This window comes from Labeo rohita, chromosome 1, assembly GCF_022985175.1.
Source record: "Labeo rohita strain BAU-BD-2019 chromosome 1, IGBB_LRoh.1.0, whole genome shotgun sequence".
In the NCBI taxonomy this organism is placed as follows: domain Eukaryota; kingdom Metazoa; phylum Chordata; class Actinopteri; order Cypriniformes; family Cyprinidae; genus Labeo; species Labeo rohita.
Window position 1 is genome coordinate 20,879,250 of NC_066869.1, and position 23,739 is coordinate 20,902,988.

The 23,739-nt window shown below is 34.3% G+C and overlaps 1 protein-coding gene across 1 annotated transcript; it reads left to right on the top strand.

Moving 5' to 3' along the window:
* Window positions 1–19,950: 19,950 nt before the first annotated feature.
* Window positions 19,951–23,738, top strand: LOC127163039 (mucin-5AC-like; the record flags this gene model as incomplete). Its single annotated transcript, XM_051106051.1, has 3 exons — window positions 19,951–20,070; window positions 21,700–21,752; window positions 21,916–23,738. Coding segments are annotated over exons 1-3 (1,905 nt in total), but the record flags the coding sequence as incomplete, so codon positions are not given.
* Between the last annotated feature and the right edge of the window lies 1 nt (window position 23,739).

Below are 23,739 nucleotides of genomic sequence, written 5' to 3' on the forward strand. Positions count from 1 at the left end.
ACAATCCAAATATTTCCCTTCAAACAGATATCACAGCAACCTCCTATGCAGTCATCTTCACATTAAACCTGATTAACATTAGTATACCGGAGGACCCTGAGCTAAAGAACAACACCTATCAGCTCCTGCAGAATGTTATCAATAATGTGGTAAGGATTTATAGTTCACCCAATGAACGAAAACAAAGATTGGGTTCAATACAGATCTCTCACAGTTATGATGATTATGTCTTGATATTACTCTGCAGTTGAACACGCTTCTGAATGAACCTGGCAGTAAAGATTTTGAGGCCGTGTCCTCCACATTCACGTAAGATGACATTTTTAAATCATATTTATTCATATTGTTAATTCACTGTAGCAATCAAACCTAAAAACACTTAAATTGTTTTGTACTTACTGTTTTGCCCACATTGACTCAAGCTATTTCAAAATATTCTCCAACTGCACCTAATATGCAAACTGACTTCCATTTCAGAATCTTATTATTATTATTGAATTCTGTTCTTTTAAATGTACATTTGTATTTGTGCTAAATTTACCTTTTGTAAACCTTTCAAAATATTTCTCTCTAGGTGCACAGACAACCACATTGAGGGCAGTATGGAATATATCTTCAACAACAAAGATCAACCCACCATTTTATTGAAGGAGCTTAATTTACAGAATAGTATGTCAATTCTAATGATACAGTAAAACAATATTTATGTCATGACTGTTCATGCCATTTTTATTGTATAATTTCTCATCCATTTATCATTTTTTTTTACAGGCTTAATAACAACAACCCTTGCAACACCAGGCATATCTAAAACCACTAAAGAAACTACAGCTTTGTAAGAAAAATAATCAGTCTTTATTAAAAGGCAATGATTAATATCACCTCTCTATACTGTAGATTAATTTCATTTAAATGTTATATTTCAGGATTGGGAGGGTGATTTTTGAAATTCGGCTCAATTTTATTCCACGGGGCCCCATGCCAAGTGAGAGTGATGTTCTAGAGTTGGTCGACTCACTGCTGGCTCCACATCTCAGACCTAAACAACACACAGCACAAACCCCGATTGATCCTGTGAGCTATGTGAATGCCAGCTATGAGAGTGAGTTGTTCTCTTCTGTTTAGATTTGCTTGCTGTCAATATAATAACTAAAATTAAATGAAGTTGCACACAACAGAGATTTGGTAACAGGGTTTAAATATTACAAATTTAATGTTCCTATCGTGCATTATGATTCTTGGAAAAAAAAAAAAAAAAAACACACACACACACACACACATTTTACACCCCCTTACATCTCCCTAATTAATTATTGGTAGCTAGTTGGATTTATTTTTTTAAAGAATGATCACTATCTAAGCCACAATATATCTCTCTCCTATTCTGAGTAGGAGGATGAAGACATATCACCACCTAAATGTATAATCAACTAATTAGTGTTATATACTGTGTTTTTATTAAGAAACTGCTGGAAATTCATGTGCCCTCAAATTTGGGTTTGAGATCAACAATCCATCCATGGCAGAGAAACTTGAACTCAGGGATGGCAACTACACATTCATTGAAAACTCCATAAAAAGAAAGGTGGGTTTGAGACACATTGACCTCAAAACACACTGGGCCTCATTCATGAAACTTGCGTAAATATATGATCTGATTAATTTGCGCGTAAAACAGACCTTTCGCAAAACCTTCACAAACGCTTCGTAACCTTCCGATTTGATCGTTAAACGTGTATGTTAATGAATTCCAATCATTCATGAATAGGGCGCACATGCACGCTCATTCACAATTAACATAATCCTGGCCTATGGATTACAGCTACGCAAAATGTGTGTCCAGGAATGCAGTGAAATATCTGGTCTACTTTCTCAGGTTTAGCTTCAAAAGATTAATAGGCCATATGCCTAACAATAAATATTCAATTAACGTGTGTCGACCAAAGAGTTTTTAGCCAGCTGCCAAAAATGTCAGGCACTCTTCTGAAAATGGCCAGCCGGTGGCGCTTGAGAATGCTTTGGAGGCACAGCGTTTTTCCAGCTGAGATGCTGTAGTTGTTATGATTTTGAATATCCATGGCAGCAATGTATTACTAGCATCTCATTATTAATGGGGTCATCGGATGCAAACTTCACTTTTTCATGTTATTTGAACATTAATGTGTGTTGGCAGTGTATGTACAAATCTACCCTATAATGATAAAAATCCATTCTGTGGTTTTTATTTAATCTGTAAAAATAATATCCCCTTTTTTTAAAATTGAGCCGTTCTCAGATGTCTGTCGGGGTGCCATCACACCAACAGAGGCCGCTCCCACGATAGTTGATTGACATGAGCTCTTAACTCAGACCAGCTGTAACAAGTCCAGTAACTTTCCTTGTTTCGATGCCGAAGCAGGGATGTAAGTTAGACAATATCTCAGATTGAGCGATTGAGGTGTGTGTTGCTGGATGTAATAATGAACATAGTGCTTGTCATTTACTCCCGACATCTGAGCCGCTGAAGATGCAGTGGATTACATTTGTTTGTGAATGGAATGCGCCTCCTGATCTACATATATCCATCTATGTTTGCGCGAATCATTCATAATCCAGCTTCACTTACAGCAAAAGTGTGTATAAGCGTTTTTTTATGAATCTTTGCGTTCGCCTTTCCTTATAATATAGTAGTTAGAAAGTTTAGCGGCTAAATGCAGCTAAATTAAACAAGATCGTCATTCCACAGAGAGAAGAGAGGGGCGGGGCGAGCAGAGCTCATTTGCATTTAAAGGAACAACACCTTAGAATGAGATGATTTTTGCAGAGCTAATTTTGACAAGGTAAAAAGGGTGTTGTTTTACAAAACCATTGAGAATTTTTAATCAAAGTATATTAGAGACTTTTCATTAAGACCCTAAAGAATCATATCAACTTGTGGAAAATGGGCATCCGATGACCCCTTTAAGAATTTTATTAAATTTAAAAAAGCACTAACCAGTAATATTGACTTCTCCTTTGTTGTAGGATGGTTGGTCGGTATTTGTCTCGCCCCTCCTTTACGGCTGGGTAAATAGTGACAGCGACGAGCACTGTGTTTTACAGTTATCAACTCCTCTATAAAAAATTAATTAATTAATTAAAAAAGAGGGCAAGGGCAAATAAACTTGTATTTATTATGACTCTGCATCAAAATTCAGTGTCATCAGTTTGCTAAAAAGAACTCAGAACATTTTATGCACCATTTACACGTGGTAGGGAGCAGGTGTACATTTCTTTCGTACCAACTAACATTTTGAAAATACCAACATTTTCACGTCAGTTTTTTCAAGTTTACGTCAGAATGGCTTTATGAACGATTTACACAAAAAAATTAATTCTGCTTGTGTTTAATGAATGAGGCACATTTACCTTAAAATATTATCATTATTAATTGTTAATTAATCTCGTATTTGTTGATACATTTTTCAGCTGAACCAGATCCTAAGTGACTCTGACACTTCTGTTGAGTTCAACAAAGCCAATTTTGTGTACGTAATGACTTTTTGTTTTATACTTTAATCAGAGCAATAATGTGGTTTCAAGTGAGTTTAGAAAATCTGCTTTAAATTCCCCTCAGGAATAATTCAATGGAGGTCATTGCTTTTGTGGATTATGTTGTCCTGCAACAAGACATCAAGTCACCCAGTGTCTTCATCCATGAACTTCTCAAACTTATGAATAGTATGTGTTCTTTCCATGTTATTCTTCTGCACAGAAATGTTATTATTACCTACAAAATTATGTGAGCTAAGATTTTTTTGTTTTTATCTTATTTTACACCTTGTCATCTACAGAGACTATTACCACAACTACACCTGCTAAAGGAGGAACCACCTTTATTTCCACAGTGCTGAACACAACAATCACAAATTACAGCACGAGTGCAGCATTAGTTGAGGCCACAAGCACACAAACATCTGACATTGGCAAAACAAGCTTACCTTCAATGAATAGAACTGGTTCAGCACTGGTTTCAAGCAAACTGCTGTTCAGGTCCTCATCTCCAGTCCCCAGTGAAACTCAGGTCCTCAATGTTATCAACTCTCTTCTGAAATCCAGAAAGTCACAGCTCAACAAATCAGTGCAGGTGCTAAATGTCACCTATAACAGTAAGTTTCTTTGTTTTGAGTTGAAAAATTTTTTAAATATGAATGTGCCGACCATATTGTGAATGTTAAAACAGGACACAATCCTTATGTTTCCCTTCAAACAGATATCACAGCAACCTCCTATGCAGTCATCTTCACATTAAACCTGATTAACATTAATATACCAGAGGACCCTGAGCTAAAGAACAACACCTATCAGCACCTGCAGAATGTTATCAGTAATATGGTAAGCATTTATAGTACACCACAACAAAAAAAAAAACAAAGATTGGGTTCAATACAGATCTCTCACAGTTATGATGATTATGTCTTGATTTTACTCTGCAGTTGAACAAACTTCTGAATGAACCTGGCAGTAAAGATTTTGAAGCCGTGTCCTCCACATTCACGTAAGATGACATTTTTAAATCATATTTATTCATATTGTTAATTCACTGTAGCAATCAAACCTAAAAACACTTACATTGTTTTGTACTTACTGTTTTGCCCACATTGACTAAAGCCATTTCAAAACATTCTCCAACTGCACCTAATATGTAAACTGTCTTCCATTTCAGAATCAATTAATTATCATTATTTATTATTCATTCACCTTTTGTAAACCTTTCAAAACATTTCCCTCTAGGTGCACAGAAAACCACATTGAGGGCAGTATGGAATATATCTTCAACAAAGATCAACCCACCATTTTCTTGAAGGAGCTTAATATACAGAGCAGTATGTCAATTAATGATACAGTAAAACAATATGTATGTCATGACTGTTCATGCCGTTTTCATTGACCATGTGTTTCTCATCCATTAATCAATCGTTTTACAGGCTTAATAACAACGACCCTTGCAACACCAGGCATATCTAAAACCACTAAAGACACTACAACTTTGTAAGAAAAATAATCAGTTTTTATTAAAAGGCAATTATTTAAATCACCTCTCTATACTGTAGATTAATTTCATTTAAATGTTATATTTCAGGATTGGGAGGGTGATTTTTGACATCCGGCTCAATTTTATGACACGGGGCCCCATACCAAGTGAGAGTGATGTTCTAGAGTTGGTCAACTCACTGCTGGTTCCACATCTCAGACCTAAACAAGACACTGCACAAATGCCGATTGATCCTGTGAGCTATGTGAATGCCAGCTATGAGAGTGAGTCGTTCTCTTCTGTTTAGATTTGCTTTCTGTGAATTTATTTAAAACTAAATTAAGTTGCACACAGAAGAGATTTGGTAACAGGGTTTAAATATTAAATATTATAAATATTAAATATTAAAAGTACTAAACTTTACATCCCCTTACATCTTCCCAATTAATTATTACTGGCTAGTTTTTTTTACATACAATATCTCTCATTGCCATTTTGAGTAGGAGGATGACTGACATTTCACCACCTATATGTATAATCAACTAATTAGTATTATATACTTTGTTCTTATTAAGAAACTGCTGATAATGCATGTGCCCTTAAATTTGGGTTTGAGATCAACAATCCATCCATGGCAGAGAAACTTGAACTCAGGGATGGCAACTACACATTCATTGAAAACTCCATTAAAAGAAAGGTGAGTTTGAGACTGTTTTAGAAGGATTGTTCTGATTTAGAAAGACTGTTTTATCATTATTAATTGTTAATTAATCTCTGTATTTATCAATAAATTCTTCAGCTGAACCAGATCCTAAGTGACTCTGACATTTCTGTTGAGTTCGACAAAGCCAATTTTGTGTACGTAATGACTTTTTGTTTTATATTTTAATCAGAGAAATAATGTGGCTTTAAGTGAGTTTAGAAAATCTGCTTTATTTATTCCCTCAGGAATAATTCCATGGAGGTCATTGCTTTTGTGGATTATGTTTTCCTGCAACAAGACATCAAGTCACCCAGTGTCTTCATCCAAAAACTTCTCAAACTTATGAATGGTATGTGTTCTTTCCATGTTATAGAGATAAATGAATTGAGCATATGACACTTTAACAATACTAACAACTATTTTTAAATATATACTACACACTCACACACATACATACATATATATACATTTTTGCACCACAGGCTTAACAGCTCCATCTCCAACAGTGAATACAACCACTCAGAATCCCGTAGAAACACCAAATGTGTAAGTATAGAATTTTAGAATAAGTTGTATTTTTTAAAAGGTAACCATTAGGGATGCAACAATACAGTTAGTTTACGGTTCAATATGTACCCCGGTTTTTAACCACGGTTTTCGGTTCAGTTCGGTTCTGATAGCTTGCCACATTGGTGTGTTTTTTCTAATTAACAATGAAACACTTCTGTAAACCTCTGTACACTGACATGGATTATTATATGTCTGCTTAATATTTATTTTGAGAGAGGTAATATTTTTCTGATTTTTACGCAAAATAGGATGGGTTTCGTTCATACTAGACGCTGCAGAAAATCCACATATGCGTCAAAGAGATAACACTGATGACGTAGAAAATCTCTAATATGGATAACTACTGCTGTAACTGAATAAATACAAGATACAACATTAAACGTTTTGAATAATGAAATGTAAGGACAATAAACACTCGTCTGCAATAATATATGGTTTATCTGTGTTCTTCAAGCCATCTCGGGTATTTTCATAATGATTAAGGATATTTGTAAGCCATTGCTAATCGACATACAGTATAGAATATATTGTCTGCCACATTCTATGATAAGAAGCCACATCAGGTCACAAAAGGAGGTTAATTCAAACACTCGACTGATGCTGTGACGTAAAAATAAGTTATAATGTTCTCTGTTGTTGGACAACAAGTTTAGGAAGGCTTATCATTGCATTTCATTAGAATGGAAGATGCTCTGCGTGTGTTGCTTTTTCAAATATAAACAGCAAATTTTTGAGAGAAATAAAACAAGGTAATTATTTAAATGCAAAACCAAAAAAAAAAAACGCAATTCACAAGCGCGTATTGAACCGTGGATGTCGTACCGAATGGTTCGATATTATATTGAGTATTGTGACATCCCTAGTAACCATTTCTTCATTATTTCACTCACAATTATTCTTATTTACCTTCTTTTTCAGGATTGGGAGGGTGATTATTTACATTCAGCTCATATTTATCACACAAGGCCCTGTGCCAAGTGAAGCTAAAATATTACAGTTGGCAAACTCTCTGCTGGCTGCACGTCTCAGAAGTACACAAAATCTAAGAGCACACATCTTAGCTACCCCTGTGAGCTTTGTGAATGTTCATTACACAAGTTAGTTCTCTTTTCTCTTTTCAGTCACTATTAAAGAAATTTCCATATTAGAGTAAAAAGATGTATGCATACAGTATCACCTAATATTATCATTATTAATTCATTCAATTTTTTTTTCTTTAAGAAATTTCTGATATGTCATATGACCTGAATTTTGAATTTGAAATCAGCAATGTTACCATACCTGACAGATCTGAACTCAGGGGTAGCACATATAAATTAATCCAAGACACTATAAATAAACTGGTGAGTTTGATACAATTTGTATTTAAAACGCTCTTATTTTTTATTAAGCTTTGTTTTTATCAAGCTCAGCTATTAAGCTTAAATTCTATTAAATAAATCTTAAATTAACTTGTTTTCACTGCTGACCTGTTTAGCTGAACGACATCCTATCTGACTCCACTGCCACTCCCATTGTGTTCAAAGACGCCAATTTCACGTAAGATTTAAACTTATATTTGAAACAGAAATGTCCACTGATTCTAAGACATCTAGTTTAAATGTGGTTCTTTTTGAAGTGTTTGCTTGCATCAATGTACATTTTTATTTCTCCCCAGGATTAATTCCACCACTATTCAGGCTAAGGTTCAGTACATTTTCTCAGAAAGCGATATCCAGAAACCCAGTACCTTTCTCCAAGCACTTATTGTGGTTAATAGTGGTATGTTCTTTGCACAGAAATGTTATTGTTAGCTTTATAATTATGTGAGCTGAGATCTTAATTATTTTACACATTGTCATCAACAGAGAATATTACCACAACTACACCTGCTGCAACAAGAACCACCTTTTACCCCACAGTGCTGAACACCAAAATCATAAATAACAGCACTAGTGCAGCATGGGTTGTGGCCATTATCGTCCCCTGTGCTATTGCCATCATGCTCATACCTTGCTGGATTCTCCTTTGTGTAAGTATCATAAAGATTTAATGACAAATATGCACATTATATCTGAAGTGATTAGTGATAACAGGAATATGACACGCATTTAATAATTTACCAGAAACCTATGAATGTTACAAAGCTTAATTCCAGTCTAACTATTTTCTCTCTCTACCCTCAGTGTTTGCTCTGTGGTTGCTGTTCAGCATTGAGAAGACGGTGGTCGAGAAGACGGTGGTCCAGAAGACAGTCATACAATGTACAATACCCCACTCGAAACAGCTTTTTCTAGAGAACTTGAGACACATTTAAAGAGAAACACATCAGGAAAATTTTCCGAAACTAATTACTAATTACTTATATTACTAATCATACTAATGATTATGCTGTTTTAGAGCTTTTATAATACACTATTTATTCTCTTGCGCCTGTATTGCTGGACAGACAGGATCTTAAACTGTGATTATGTTGATTGTTATAATAATATTATTTGTTTTAGACATAAATAACTTATTTAAAATTAAACATTTCATTTTAAGGGACAATGCTGGTAATGTTAAACTTACTTAAACTCTCCATGTAACTTAAAGAAAAATCTTTGTGTGGTTCAGACAGGTAAATGTAAAACAGCAGCAACACCAACCAACAGTCATTTTATCTGCATAATTTCAGATCTCGTTTTTAATGATCACTTCTGTTCTGATAAAATGTTCTGCTGCTGCTACCAGGAAATATTTATTCTATTAAATCATCACACAAAGGACTTATTTAACCGTTTAAATCATAACAACATTAATGAATTTAAAACCAAATGTATATATAAACAAATGACTATCAATAATCTAACAGGACCTTTCTGTAACACCATGCATGTTACATTATAAAAATAAAAACCTTGCAATGCTGAAAAATACAGAAACAATCTTTTTTTCCCCTTATCATGCTTTTGTTTTCTGCAGAAAAAAAAAAATGTAGGTTTGGAAAGACCATGAGGGTGACCATGTTGTACTTCTCTGCAGCTACAAATTGCAGTGTTTCCTTACCAAATGAATTTGTGTTTTGAACAAATCCATTCATAAAAACAGTTTCTTACTTTGTTCCTGAATGAATCATTTTTTTGAAAGAATGACTCTCGCTTATTAATACAGTGGCTTGCCGCCACTTACTGTTAGGATTAATTTTGGTTATATACTTAAAAGTATATCATTCTATTTTTTATCATTTCATATTTCTATATTCCAGTTTTTATATTTAAAAAATTAATCTAATTTATGTATTTATTCCATTTGTAGGTGTAGTGTAAATGCATGCAACTGTGATAGAATATATATACATATATATGTACACTACCGTTCAAAAGTTTGGGGTCAGTAAGACTTGCAATAGTCTTTAAAGAAGTCTCTTATGCTCATCAAGGCTGCATTTATTTGATTAAAAATATAGAAAAAAAACAGTAATATTGCAAAATGTTTTTACAATATAAAATAATGTTTTTTATTTTAACATACTTTAAAATAGAATTTATTCCTTTGATGAAAAGCTGAATTTTTATCAGCTGTTACTCCAGTCTTAAGTGTCACATGATCCTTCAGAAATCATTCTAATATCTGGATTTATTATTAGAATGATCAATGTTGGATAATATCAACAGTTGTGCTGCCAAATATTTTTTGGAACCTGTGATTTTTTTTTTCAGGATTCTTTCATGAATAACAAGTTTAAAAAGTACAGTGTTTATTCAAAATATAAATATTTTATAACAATGTAAATTATTTATTATTAACTTTTAATAAACTTTTAATTATTAACTTAGTACATCCTTGGTGAATAAAAGTATTAATTTCTTTTAAAAAAAAAAGAAAAAAAAGAAAAGAAAAAAGAAACAATAAAAATGCAGTGACCCCAAACTTTTGAACGGTAGTGTGTGTGTGTGTGTGTATATATATATATATATATATATATATATATATACATATATAGTGTAAGTCTAACTCTTCATGTTTAATTAGGCCTAAACTTGTAATTTGAAAGTAAATAGATAAACAAAGCAATTTAGCCAATGTAAATTAATATACATCAGTCACACACACGCTGGTAACGTAAACATTTAATAACCAAATTGGCTGCTGAGTGAAAAAGTTGATTTCAAACCCTGATTACAATGCATCGCGCTACCAATGGTGATTAAATCTAACGACCACTTACTCATATCACACCAGCCCATGCAAATCCTTATTATTCTTATAATTTGTTCTCAAAATGTTAATGTTAACGACATCAGCATTGCGTGACAACGTGTATTTAATGTGTATTAGCGTTACCTGTACTGGTGATGACTATGGTTCAATCTCCAGTTGTCATTGATGATTGTCGTATTGTTTTTTCTGTGTTACAATTTACCATCAAAATGAAAAAAAAAATAATTATTCCAGCTGCTGTGAGATTATGATCCGCCACCTGCAGCATCCTCACTTGCGAGCTGGGACTCTTTATGTTTATGTACCACTCAAATTAGAAAACACAACTCACCGTGGTGAATCGGACTAAGGTAAGGACATAGTTTTGAACACTTTATGATTATGTACTTGCCCATTATCATCATCACATTCATCCTCAATTTTTGTCTTACAGATTTAGAATAACCACGTATTTCTAAATGTACAATTTGTTATTATTCAGAATAATAAAAATAAAAGAAAATAACTGACACATCCACAGAGCACAATGTCCAGTTTTTGTTTAATTGTATTTAAGTATGCATTTCAATATAATCTGGCTCCCAGTTTTGAGTTGTGGTGAAAAAAGCAAACAAAAATATGATTATTAAAAAAAAAAAAAAATTCTGATGTTATATTTAAACACATTTAACAATATTAAATTAGGCAACGTTTAATTACTTTTAACTATTAAATTACATGTTGTCGCAATACTTAGGTCTACTTAAAAAAAAAAAAAAAAAAAAAAAAAAAAATAGGAATAACCCTTGTAATGATTCTTGAAATATTTCGGTCAAATATTTGTTAATATTATATTTCCTGATGATGGCGCTACTTTCCTAGTAAGGCCACACTTCATTCAAACGCAGTTGGCGCTCTCTTGCGGCTCATCGATTGTATTTAAAATCACCTTAGGGCTTCAGTATTATTAAATAAAACGGACTGAGTTAAAACCAGTTGGGGTTGCCGGTGAGGGACCAGTTCACCACAGACGTCTGATCAGAGACATAAACATGCAACTTAAAGTTCTTTGATGCCTTTTTTTTTTTTTACAACAGTTCCATAAGTGTTCAATAAATGTTGCGTACATCAGTATTTCCATAAGTGCATGCATGTGTGGTCTGAAACAAGCATATAACAAAAAATTCAATAAACTCAAATACATACAATGCAACGATCACAGAAATATATGAACAAAACTAATCACTACGTCTGTAGATCTCTCTAAACAATGAATATAACTTAAGAAAGATCACAGTTAACATGAGCTGAAGTACATAAATTAACTTATTTGGTTCATATATTATACGCACACAACACCAAACATGAAGCAAGCATCAAGTCCCCTTTCTTTCAGCCATGCAGGTCTATTTCTACAAACGCTAATCGCCGCCACCTGCTGGAAATGGGCGGAGACAACCCTGTCTGATCGCCAGAGAACTCCAAAATAAAGTCCATGTACAGTGGGCCTTTTTTAACAATTATTGTCATAGTGTTTCAGTGTAGCTGCTAGTTCAACTGATTTGTACATTAGGCCTACATTTTACGAATAAATAAATTCTGAAATAATATTACAAGTAATTTAACTCAAATCAATATTTAATTTCAACATAATTTGGTTAGTAGTCGTATAATAAGCTGAATACAGTACAGTAAATCAAAAAAAAAATTCAGTAAAATACTGAATGTGCATCCAGTTAGTTTAACGCAAAATAATCCCAGACAGGGTCAAGATACACTGTAAAAAATAAAAAAACAATTTGTTGCTTCAGCTTAAAATAATTTGTTACCCTGCTGCCTTAAAATTTTAAGTTCAGTCAACTAAAATAAGTTTATTCAACTTGAAATGTTAAGTTGTACTAAGTAACAACTTAGATATTTGTGTTTGCTGAACTTAACAGATGGGTAAGTAACCCAGCTGCCTTAAAATTTTAAGTTGATTCAACTCAAATATCTAAGTTGTCACTTAGTATAATTTAACATTTCAAGTTGAATAAACTTTTTTGAGTTGTCTGAACTTAAAATTTTAAGGCAGCAGGGTAACAAATTATTTTAAGTTGACTCAACAAATTGTTTTTTACAGTGTAGGCTATGTTTGTACATGCATTCACATGCATAACCTCAATACATACTGTTTCCCCCAAATTAACCACAAGATGAAATCAAGATACATTTTTATTGTAACTATGGACTACGTTGACAAGAGTGATGTTTTCACCTTACACGTTTTCAAGCTTACACTGGTCATGTACCGGGAGAACATGGATTTCACAGTAAATTATCTAATTTTCCGCAGTAAGAAAAAAAGTGTTTTAAAGCTTGTTGTTTTATGGAGCATCACAGTTATATAATATGAAAACAGTAAGGCCTGTAGATAGGGAGCATGTGTTATTTAATAAATATATAATTATATTTTCAGAATGACATAATTTTTTTCTCAAACATGGTCAGTGGGGTAATAGGTGGGGTAAAACGCCCCCTTGGTACAAAATTATTTTTTGTTAAAAATCTAATAACATGAAAACTCTGGACATTTTTCATAGCCTACTTTGTTTATAATTTATTTAGTTGTCACTAAAACTATGATAACATAGAACGCATTTAACTTTTGCTTCACAGTAAAAAAAAATTACACAGTCCTTAAGGGGGGCGTTTTACCTCACTCTACCCTATATGCACTGTTAATAGTTCAGTTGAGTATTTAAACGAAAATGAAATGAAATTATTTATAAAAAGCAACGAAATTACGCGAGTGCGCGAACCAAATGGGAACCATAGGGGAACGTTCTGTGTTTGCTGGGAACGCGCTGCCTAAACGATGTTATAATGGACTATTTCACATCCAGAGATGAAGGATTTCATATTGTAACAAAACCTAAAAAAAGGTAAAATTTCACCACGTGTTGGGTTTTTTCTAGATCGCATCACTTACACACACACACACACACACACGTTTGTTTTTGTGAATTGTGGGGACTTTCCATAGACTTATATAGTTTTTATACTGACAAAACAATATTGTCTATCCCCTAACCCTAAACCTACCCCTAACAGAAAACACTTTCAGATAAACATCATTTACTATTTGTAATCATTTTCTTTTTACACAGTGTCAAAAATTTCAGGTTTTACTATCCTTGTGGGGACATTTGGTCCCCACAATGTAGCAAGAACAAGTACACACACACACACACACACACACATATATAAACAATAATTCAATACTATTAAATCTAATTAAATTATCTAGTCTGATTGACCATCAGCTACCACTAGAGGAAGGATAATTTAAAAACGTAATTGCTTGGGGAATAAATAAAATTTTTAACATTTTTTTTTAACATCTGTAAACACAGTACCGTCGACCTGATGGTTATTCAAAAGTATAAAATAATGGATGTCTCTTATCATTCACAATGATTTTAGCCTTATATTGTATATACTCTCTATGCTCTCTAACTTTGTTCCTAACAATTTACTAGTTGTTGCTACCACCTTCCCCAGTGATCTCTTCTGGGCCTCAGAGGCATTACCTTACCAACAGATCACACAAAATGACACAATGCTTTCAAAAAGCCCCATAAATGTATGCATATAAACTACTGTTTATAGTAATATTAAAGATAATGTAGTAATATGAAAGATAATAAGCAAATGAACTGTAATTTAATAATTATCTTCATTATCCTGCAGGGATAAATACATGAACTTGAAGCAGTAAATCAGCGCCGCGCTGTCCGCTCGGTGGCGTTAGTCTAATCCTTCCTGCAAAGTCCGTCCGTGTCGGGCGCGCGTCTCCATACGGAGATAAATAGGTCGAAGACTGAAACAGCATATATAGCATTCATAGGCAATGTCAAAACCACAAGTTTCAAGACGTTATGGTGAGCACTGAGCACTGAAATCATTGTCTAATGTTTTTGTTGGTATAAAGTTTACATAGCAGTTCGCAGAATCTCAAGTTTATGCATTCGTTGATTTCATGATTGAGTTTTCCCGGGTACCCTATAATTGTCTGCCGGGTGCTTATAGTTTTATTTTCCACAGGTCACATATGCGTAAAACAGATAGACCGTGCGCCTTTCGACCGCTGAATACAGTGTTTAGACCGTGTCGGCTCTTTCTCTTAAGCTCTGTAATATCAAGCACCTCAAGCTGGTGATTTTCATTATTCATCGATTCTTTTTTTCCCTTCTTGTCAGTAGCGTTAAGCAGTTTTAAAGCTGGATATATTTATATACCACGAAATAAACGATAAAGGAATCTATACCGACTAGCACTATGTAATTAAATAACTTCTGTTCTGTTACTTGTCAAATATAATGCACGGGAACCTTTTCATTCGTGTTAGTTTTTTTATTTGCAGGTTTTCAAATACAGTGGAGCTTTTATAAGTGTTCTTCACCACATTAAGACATCATCGTCATCGTCTATTCAGGTATTTTCACCAAAAATTCTGTACTGGAATTGATTTTCACAAATGCTACTATAGTTTTAAATATTTTACTGCACCAGCAACACTTTTTTTTTTTTGTGTGAATTTTTGAATTGGCTCAACATATTTCTGATTAAACCTGTTAACAGACTGCCAGTCTGCCACAATTGATACAGTTCAATTCACAGAATTTCAGTTAGACCATCTGAACAATTTAGACATAGTGAGTCTGTAGAAATTTTTCAAAAATTGAAATTTTGAAGAGAGTGTTTGAGATCATTATTAAATCATGGCCTTGACACTCAATATGAACTGCCTCTACAGGATGTATGTCCAGTTCACACAGTGATCAGCTATCAGTGACTTATGCTCTTACATCCAATCTGAAGCAGATGTGTGAAACATCTCAAACGCAAAACAAAGTCATATTGTGACATCGGTGATGATGACATATTACGTAACACTGGCCTAAAACACAAGTTCGTTCTTTGCGTTCATGGAGTTGTGAAAGAGCCCAAGAATGTTGACATTATCAAAGGGTTGAAACATTTGTTTTCTTTCAGTGTAAAACAACTCTGGTCTGATTTGTTTTCTCATCCAAGCCTTCTCAAACTACCCTGCTTTAACTTTTGTCTGGTTACTTTTTACAAAAGAGATACTTCGTACAGTAAATCATTTGTTTAATGAAATCACACAATCTTAATCTCTGTATTTTACCAACATAAGAAAGAAAAAGATAATCTCCTTTCCTTTAATAAAATAGTTTGTTTTTGTTGTTTGTTTTAACAAATTATTTATCATTTGTAAGTTGTTTTCTATGGAAGTTTATGCTGAAAGTAAACATTTGTTTCATAATGTTGTTTATATTCTGTTGGTATATATATTGTTATCCTGAAATGTATGTTAATGTACTATACAATAAAAAGTTCAGTGCACAATTCCATTTCGAAACGGGTTTATAACGAAAGTAGTTGCGAATATTTGATATTGCCAAGGCTGAGTGGTGACTCATGAAGTTTTTTGTTTTTGTTAACAGCTGTTTATTGAATTTTTTTCTAATAACGGTAATATAAAACAAAAAGGAACTGTGCAAATTTAAAACCCACCCCAACCCATCCCATACCTGGTAGACTTTAAACTAAACAAAACAAAACGAAAAAGATAAAATAAAATATAATGTAGACCATAATAATAAATAAAAAAAATAGATAGATAGATAGATAGATAGTAATAAAATATTTTTTACAAAGATTTTAGAAAAGATGACACAACATTAAAAGCTGAATGCCATAAATTTACAGTTTTCACATTAGATCCATGTATACGAGAAGATGAGAGTTCCATTGACATGATGTCCAACAAATACACCGACCAGGTTCGTCTGTCCATTGTGTGACTCCAACAGTTGTCTAGCAATTTTTTTGCCGTTGTGAGAGTAGATAACAGTAAACATCTTTGTTGGACAGACAAAGTAAAGTCCCAAAAATTCATAAAAAATGGCGTAGAGTCAAACATATCTCGGTGCCCAACAAATATGATACGTCCTGTGAAAGTCTGTGAGTCCAAAAAGGTACAAGAGAGGGGCACTCCCCCCAAAAAAATGCAAAAACGTCCCTAAAGAACCTTGCGAACAAAGATTACATTTAGGAGAAGATGACAAATTCATATAAAAACATTTCATTGGAGTCAAGTAAACCCTATGCAGCAATTTTTAATGAATCATTTGGAGGTTAGGGTTTTTCGAAGACAATTTAAACATACCCCATACCTGATCCGAAAATAAAACATTCACATTACCATTAAGATCCTTAGCCCAAACAGTTGTAATAGATAAAGGTTTGTATGAATGCTTAAGAAGAAAGAGATAAATAACTGAAGCAGAGGAGGGAGATTCCTCAGAAGGAACAATTAGTTTGCCCAAAGGGTGAATAGGCAGCTGAAAATTCCAAGGCACCCCATAGGCCCGTAGGGCCAATCTAATGCGCAAATACATGAAAAAGGAGGTGCCTGGAAGGATTTTAAACCACTATCACCATAGATATCTCCTAGAGTGTTTACTGTATTATGAGTCCATTGTGGACAATGAAATGGAGTATTACCTGACAAAAGATTATTATTGTGGAAAACAGGTGAATGCTTATGCCATATTGTAACTTGTTGTGAACGCCTTTCAACATCCCTCCATGTGGAGAGGAAGTGGGTTACAATGGGACCAAACGGAGGATACTCGTGGTAGTTTAACTAACCTCCAGACAATAAGCGAGGGAAAAGTTTAAACTATAGAGTGTATACACTTTTTATTTTATGTTTACCAGACATACACTCTGTCTTAAAACTGTGGAGCCATCAGGGATTTCTTATTAGGCTTCAAGAAAGTTTTAAAATATTTTTTTACTTATGGTAGGAGAGTAAAAGCAATTAGAGGAAGTGACAGGAGAGGAGAGAAGGGAGGCTGGGATTTAAACTCACAACGACCAATGTGCTCTAGGCTAGGGCCTATATCGTACAGAACAGGACACAAGGCAATAGCTCCGGACTTAACAATTATTATATGATCTCTTCGAATTGAATCACCCCCCTTTTCAACAACATGACATTTACAAAAATAAATAAAGAGTAGACACTGTTTACTCCATTTCTTTCTTTTTTTTTTTTTTTTTTTGTCAACTCGTAACTATTGTCGAAATTTGGCGGTTCACTGTTGAGTCGTATCCTATTCTTCAGCAGTTCTTCAGCATGCTCAAGCATTCATAGTATAGGCAATGCCAAAACCACAAAAGCTGGTCAGACTGGTTTTGTGTTGTATTTAGGGTTTGTACAAAAAAAGAAACACGTTTTTCACAGGTCCTGTTTCTTCATTTCATTTTTGAGCCAGTCACTTTTTTTTATAGTTTTATAATGCAAATAATAGTAAATAATATGATTACTTATACCACTTAATTAATAAACAGTTCATAAAATTTAGTCAAAAACACCCAAATTTAAAATGTAGGACTGAACTAGCAACTATTCACACTAGGCCCATCCCAACTGAGATATTTCTAGCCAGTGCAGTCCACACCTTTTTATGTTAGCAGAGCTAAGGAAAGTTTTGCATAAGTTTAAGTTTTAAAATAATCCTATTTTGTGTCATTATATATATATATATATATATATATATATATATAATTTTTTTTTTTTTTTTTTCAGTTATAATATTTAAATGGAGTACTGTCAATATTAAATAGTAAAAACATGTGAACTGAAGAATTAGTCTGCATGTGCACAAACAGTGAATGAGCAGTGAAATAAGTGAACGAAAACATTATATAGAAGTTCAAAGAATACAAATTGACACTAAACGGCTTACACTTGTAGCCTAAATGTTTAGATTGTACATAATTATTGTTGATTTGAAACGTTTTACAAGAATTGCTGTTAATTTTGTTTTACAAGAATTGCTGTTAATTTTAGTTGTTTGTGTTTTATATTATAGCCTGTATGGCTGAGCGACCTTGAAAATCTGAAAGATACAACACACCAAGCCAATATAAACACCTTTTCTGTTTGGAAGCAGTAACTTTTCAGGACATATGTCATGTGACAAAGTAATTGTTATTGAGGACGTCAGCCATGTAATGTCAATTCGAACCCAATTCAGAATTCGCACAAGATAAGGCATCACTGGGGATGGGTGTGTCGGTTTTTAGCCTTCGCATTGCTGTGACGCCAAACAGCCTACCAATCAAAAATATATTTATGTAACAATTAGCTATGCAGATGTTTTACACATGAGCATATCAAAATACAACAGTGAATCTGCAGGCTAATTCCATATTTGACATATCTTTTACTCTTTTTACTGTCATATCAATTAGTCAGTTACAAGACGCTGTACGAACAGTTAGCCTACTGAGATGGTCAATTCGGACATGATTAAAAATTAATGGTAATTAATATAAATTTAACTGGCAGTTATTACACTATCTCCCTTTAAACAACTAAACTTAAATAGGGATTTGGGCTACAAGTAAGTTGAGATATGCTGTTGTATTGTTGGAGAAGCTGCGTAGGCTAAATTAAGATGGTAGTTAACATTTATTCCAAATAACCTCAAAAGGTTTGTTGACGCAAATTGCTGTGTATTATTGTTAGTTTGTGCGTTGTTGAACATTCCAAGACACACCCTATACCAGTATAACAATAAAGCATGAGAGCAGTCACATTTTTACATGATAGACGTTGTTCTTAAACATGCATCAAACAGATTTTGAGAGACACTGAGGCTCACACCCTAAATCTATTATAATAAGAAAGAATACTGAGATTAGTTTTGTGGCTAAGTGTTTTGCTGTGCAGCTCTTTCAGTATCAGCATATAGGCTACTGTGCAGACAATTATTTAATCAACACATTTAACTCATTTGATACTGATATTTAGCCTAAAAAGGAGTTTGACTGCAGAAGATATTATCATATTCAAAATAATGGTTCCGTGGTTATCACGGCACCAAATTTCACTTCTTCTTTCTCACTTCTTAGATCTCAAGATGATAAATCATAAAATGGGCAGAGAAGTTTGTCAGCTGGCAGAGAGGTGGGGTGAGATCCCAGGTTTAGCTCTACATTATATAACATGTGACTGAAAATGTAGCTTTGTTAAAAAATAATTTATTAACTTCTGAAACGAACTAATGAAATCAACATGGGCTAATTTCTAAAAAAAAAAAAAAAAAAAAAAAAAATCTTTATATGGGACCATTGATTATGTAATGTATGTAGTACAAAAAATCATATTCATTCAGTTTCATATCTATCCTTTTATAATGCTAGTTTTAGTTCACCTTTTATTTCTTATGCTTTTTATTTTATTTTTAATCACAATAGGCACATCTATTGTCACCTTTCATTATACTGACAAAAATGAATTCTTGACATTCATGTAAGCAGTAATCAGCATTGTATTTACACCCTTCATTGTGGATAGAGAAAAATACCATCATGCTTCTGTATTGCGTACTACAGGGTTCGGTCGCTGAGCTACACACCCTACACGTCAACATGCCTTTGATATAGTATCGCCCAAAATTGCTCTTTTCAGTCTGTTACTTTTAAACTTAGAAGACAAATCACACAGAGCATTGCAATACCGTTTGGTGTACATGGTTATGACTTTAAACAGCGGAAGGAGGTAGGTGAATGATTCCATATTAAATGATCATAAAGCTTATAATACTGTATAACAGTCAATACAATATAATATTTAATACAACAGCATTTATACTATGTAAAAATGTTATATGTTTAATATAGCCCCTGTGTCTGCTTGTGTGATTTGTTGCCAGCTTGTATCAACCTTACATTAAAGCGGGGTAGTGCACTATTAAGAGCTGATTTGAGAATGTCTTTTGAATTTAAACTGAGGTACAATGCAAGGAAGTAGAATTAAACTGAATTAAATGTTTTAAAAAATCTAGAAAACTAGAAAAACAAGAATGTTGGCTGCAAGCCTTGTTTGATAAAAAGTATTAAATGTCTTAAAATATTATGTTTTGTTGGCCTAGCGAACAGAGAGAATGTCTGCATGATAGATAGACTGAATTGAGGTCAATTAATTAAAATTCCAATCTAGTTAGTACATTTGGAATTTTGCCACACCTGCCTTAAAATTGTCAATGCATATTAGAAGCATTTTGAGCTTTAACAGATATTAAATTGAACCAGTAATTATCAGTAATTAATAGTGACCTCACATTAATATGTTGGTGAACTTATGTTGTATAGATTGTTGGGTAGTCCACTGTATAGATGGCAAAAGTATGCATTGAGGCTACATATTTAGACACCGAAGGTGCTTATGAGCAGACTTTTGAAATCTAAAATGACAAATAGGATACTCTATGGCGGTGGTTCCCAGTCCTGGTTATGGAAATTTTCCCAGTCCTGGTTATGGAAATTGCTTATTTTTAATTGTCTCCCTGATCAAACACCCCTGACTGAACTTATCAGCTCATTATTAAAAACTCCAAAACCTCAAATGTGTGCGTCATATAAAAGAGACATCAAAAACAGTGTTGGGGGTTCTCCAGGACTAAGATTGGGAACCACTGCCCTTTGGTGTTGTGGACTTCACAGGCATTAGCATGTTGCAGTCATAGCAAAATTATAATAAACATCAAATGTTTCATGAGCATTGAGTAGAGCACATGAGATAACAAAACGGCAAATTCATGCAAATTCATTCATGTTATGAAACAATTCACTGCCGCCTGGAAGTACTGGAAGTATTGGAAGTATTACAATAGTGAGTGATGTGTAATTGATTGAGAGTTAGCTTCTCTGAATAATCAATTTATTATACTAAACTTATGCAAATTACATCTGTATCTGAAACTCGTCCTGTTTACATTGTGACGTGATTGACATCCACCAAGAACCAGTTTGATGCGGGTTGGAATGGCACCACAGTGCCTTGTATCTTGTTGTCTGTAATCGATACTTGTTTAAAATTTTCAATGTTTGCTTGAAATCTATATACGCTTTTCTGTAGCTCAAACAGCAGAACATGGCATTAGCAACACCAGGGTGATGGGTTGGATTCCCAGGGAATGCAAGAACTGATAGAAATGTATACCTTAACATAGAATGCAGGCTGATGGTGAACTCTATCTTGACTAACAGTGCTTCTTCATATACTCCTTAAATACAGTTACTGTCTTAATTTAATAAACATAGTGAAGTTGCTTTCAGTAGAATGAACACATGAATGCTCTGTAGTTTATTAAATACATAATATAAATTATTTTTTCTTCTATTTTAGGTGGTGTTTCATTTCAAAATATGATGTCAGATGGACTGGTTTCATCACCATATGTACGTATACTCTTAATCTGGATATTATGTGTTGAGAAATTGTTAAATAAAACTGTGACAGATGTAATCAAAAGCTATTAAAATTGTTTATGGAATTTAATAACAGTCTAAATTGGATGGTCAAAATGTAATAATGACATGTTTCTTTCTTCTTTTTTGACAGTATATGTATGGTGCATTGTTTGTGGAGGTACATCCTCCATAACAACACCACGTTCAACAACCAGTGAAGTTTGTGTCATAAAAACTAAAGCATTTGTTACCACAGCTATGACCCCCAAACAAAATATATGCACAGCTGTGACTTTCACACCTACATCTCCTACAACTACAGTTTCAACATCAATGGCATCTTCAAGTACAACTGAGGCCTCTACAGAAAATGAACTTTCAACAACAGCCACAGGTCAAACAGCAATGTCATCATCAATGGCAACAGAAACTGAAGCTTCCACAACCATAGATGTGACGCCCACAACCACACTCATATCCTCACCCAGTGCAACTGCACCTTCAACAGAAACAAATGCTGCTTCAACAACAGCACCCTCTTTAACAACTGAAGCTTCAACAACTGCAGATGTGAACCCCACAACCTTGCCTGTATTCTCTGCATCTCTAGCAACAGATGTTGCTCCAACAGTTGAACTGTCAACTGAAGGTTCTACAACTGTAACCCCCACAACCACTCTTATATCCTTAGCAACTGCACCTACAACAACAACTGTTGCTCCCACACCATCCTCAACCACTGAAGGCTATACAACCACAGCTGTGAGCCCCACAACCACTCTTATATTTTCAGAAACTACAACAGAGACAACCACTTTTATATCCTCAGCAACTGCACCTACAACAACAACAAATGCTGCTACAGGACCATCTTCGACCACTGAAGCTTATACAACCACAGCTGTGAGCCCCACAACCACTCTTATATTTTCAGAAACTACAACAGAGACAACCACTTTTATATCCTCAGCAACTGCACCTACAACAACAACAAATGCTGCTACAGGACCATCTTCGACCATTGAAGCTTATACAACCACAGCTGTGACCCCCACAACCACTTTTATATCATCAGAAACTACAACAACAGCAAAAGATGCTCCAACAACACCATTGTCAACAATAAATGAAGCTTCAGCCACCACTGAAGCTTCAGGGAACCCCACAACCATGTCTGTGTTTCCAACACCTACAACAGAAAAGCCTACTTCAGCAACAACAGCACAGTCTTCAACAAATGAAGCCACTACAACCACAACTCTGAATCCCACAACCATGCCTGTATTTCCAGAACCTCCAACAGATGCTGCACCAACAACAGCAGCAGCAGCAGCAGTAACTTCAACAACTGACGCTTCTACAAGAACTGCTGTGAACTCCACATCCATGCCTTTCTCCTCAGCAAATACAGGTGCACCTCTAACAACAACAAGTGCTGCTCCAACACCATCTTCAGCCACTAAAGATTATACAACCACATCTGTGACACCCACAACCTTTCTTGTATTCTCAGGACCTACAATTGCACCTCCAGCAACAGAAAATGCTGTTCATACCACAACAGTTTCTTCAATATCTTTAACTTCTTCACTTGTATCACTAAGCACAACAACCACATCTCCAACCACAATCCCACTTTTTACATCATCAACCAGGACTGCTGAATCAACAACATTTGACACTCCCACAACCATGCCAATGTTCTCAGAATTTACTAAATCATTTCTAACAACCACATCTTTGCTAAATGCAACTACAAATGCAGTGACTTCAACTCAACTTTCAGAAACACAAACTCCAGCTCCAACTGCATTTGAATCTCAAAGCACAAAAACCATTTCTTTAGCAACCACTGAAAGCACTGCACCAACAATTCTAATTGTAACTCAAGAGACCACTCTGCCACTGTCAATGTCAACAGCTGGCATTTCCCCAACTACAAGTGTGACTCCACTGACTAAATCTGAAGCTGCAA